The sequence below is a fragment of the Sinocyclocheilus grahami genome, unplaced genomic scaffold (assembly GCF_001515645.1).
Source record: "Sinocyclocheilus grahami isolate Dianchi unplaced genomic scaffold, SAMN03320097.WGS_v1.1 scaffold4386.1, whole genome shotgun sequence".
Classification (NCBI taxonomy): domain Eukaryota; kingdom Metazoa; phylum Chordata; class Actinopteri; order Cypriniformes; family Cyprinidae; genus Sinocyclocheilus; species Sinocyclocheilus grahami.
Genome location: NW_015509332.1, coordinates 2,761 through 4,725, shown reverse-complemented (window position 1 = coordinate 4,725; position 1,965 = coordinate 2,761). Strand labels below are relative to the sequence as shown.

Sequence of the window (1,965 nt, the reverse complement as noted above, 5' to 3'; positions counted from 1 at the left end):
CCAAGCGACTTAAGACTGGTTTTGTGGTCCAGGGTCACATATTGTTAAATGCAAAAAATAGATATTTTATATGCAAGCTGCGTTTTTGAATTTGTGAGCGTTGTCATTTGATGAATCTACATGATTACTTAGAAACCTGAACTCTTAAAACAACATATCAGCCCTTGAAGAAACCCAGTGTGAGCATCTAATGAGGTTCTTGTTTCTCTATATGATGCTGCTGTGCTACCGCTGTGATCAGGGCCGCCCCTTTCCCACTGCCATCCTCTGATAGGATGAAATCCACCTTACAATTGGGCGCAAGCTCTCTGACAGTGTCCTTTAGGATCGTGGAGAAGCTGTCACGAAAAGCGAAGTGTCAAGTTTAGGATATGAATCAAACACTAATCAAATGTAAAGATGTTCCACTAATCTTTACTTACTGTGGATGCAACTTGTAAAGCGTGCCGTCCACTCCCACAGTAATCTCCAGATGATCCAGCCCACGGTTCTCTCTGATTTTGTCTACAACAGCAGCCATTCCTGCTCCACAGAGCTGAGCTGCTCGACGGGAAACAGCTCCACACACTTCCTTTACAATAATACTGTCATCACATGTGCTGTCCAGGCCCAGACTCTGCAGAATAGACCTCACTTGCAGTAGAGCCAAACGGTCACTAGGCAAATAAAAGAAGCCAAAGCATGAGGCAAAATAAATATATAATGTTGCATTTATTCACTTAGAAGTTTGAAGGAAAGAGAGTTAAATGACTTTAAAAGATTAAAAGCCTATTATTAAAGGCGCACTCCTTTTTTTCTTCATTTAGAAACTTGATTATTAAAAATATATATATGTTTAGTATCATGCTAGTGCATCTTTAATATGACAGAGTAGGCTGAACAACATCAACTAAGATATAAATTAAATGCCAAAATATTTAGGGAGCTGAGGTCAGTCATGTGTTCAATACATTTATGCCATAAATGGCTACTGTACCTCTCAATCTGTGAGAGGAACTTGGTCTCAAAGATGCCTTTGGTCTTCAGTCTCTCTGTGATGCGACCACGAAACAAAAGACCACGCTTTGTGAGATCAATGAGGATCTGCCTTACAATCTCTCCCAAATACATTCCACTGGTCATCTTTTCGAACCTGGAAATGAGAGGATAAGATCAGATTATATTTGGAAAACCTGACACTTTGTATATATTTTAAAAACTTTAAAGTAATAAAAATAATAGTAGTAGATTAGTTATATTTAAAGTAAAATGATTTAATTAATAAAAATAAATCTATAATTAAATTATAGTCTTCACAATAATGACAAAGTAATTAAATACTATTTTAATGCCACTTGTTTTTGCTTTTTGCCCATAAAAGGCTGTGTGCATTACAACAGGTTGCTAGCACTGTTTTCATGCTTCCTGCATGAAATCCTGACCGTATACTGCCTCCATGTGGACAAATGCAAAACTTGGATTGCACTTGATGCCATATAAAATGGTTATCTTTACCTTTGTTTTCCTGGATTGAGTGAGCCTCCGTCCACTTCTCTGTCGTATCTAGTCCGGATGTCCTCAGTATTATCATTTTCTCCAAATCCTCCCCACTCAGTGTTCACGCACATCTGCCCTTCATCACCCTCCACAAACTCAATGTTATTCATCTCCTCCATGTAACACACATTGCTTCCCGTTCCTGCAGAGTTAAGAATCATAGATGTGTTGACATGCTGCATACGATAATCTTTGTGTGTGTTGGTTTATAATCAGCAGGGAGGTTGTCAGTTATCATACAGCCTCATTGAAACACCACATTAATACGTACCAGCAATAAGACCAATCTGACATTTAGGGTCCTCATATGCACATGTCATCATTGTGCCAACTGTGTCATTCACTATAGCAACGATATCAAGGTCAAATTCCTGAAAGAAGAAATTTAATCACGATCACACCAATATAAACACCAGTAGCACAAAAAAA

General features: G+C 38.3%; 1 protein-coding gene across 1 annotated transcript in view; it reads right to left on the bottom strand.

Moving 5' to 3' along the window:
* Window positions 1-32: 32 nt before the first annotated feature.
* The window catches only part of LOC107576813 (putative hexokinase HKDC1), a 2,716-nt gene continuing 783 nt past the window's right edge, over window positions 33-1,965 (bottom strand). The window contains exons 4-8 of the mRNA XM_016262943.1: window positions 1,808-1,907; window positions 1,495-1,678; window positions 977-1,132; window positions 423-656; window positions 33-338 (exon numbers count right to left, since the gene is read on the bottom strand). Of these exons, the coding sequence (XP_016118429.1) occupies window positions 188-338; window positions 423-656; window positions 977-1,132; window positions 1,495-1,678; window positions 1,808-1,907 (825 nt within the window). The 3' untranslated portion in view covers window positions 33-187. The remainder of the gene's footprint in view (window positions 339-422; window positions 657-976; window positions 1,133-1,494; window positions 1,679-1,807; window positions 1,908-1,965) is intronic.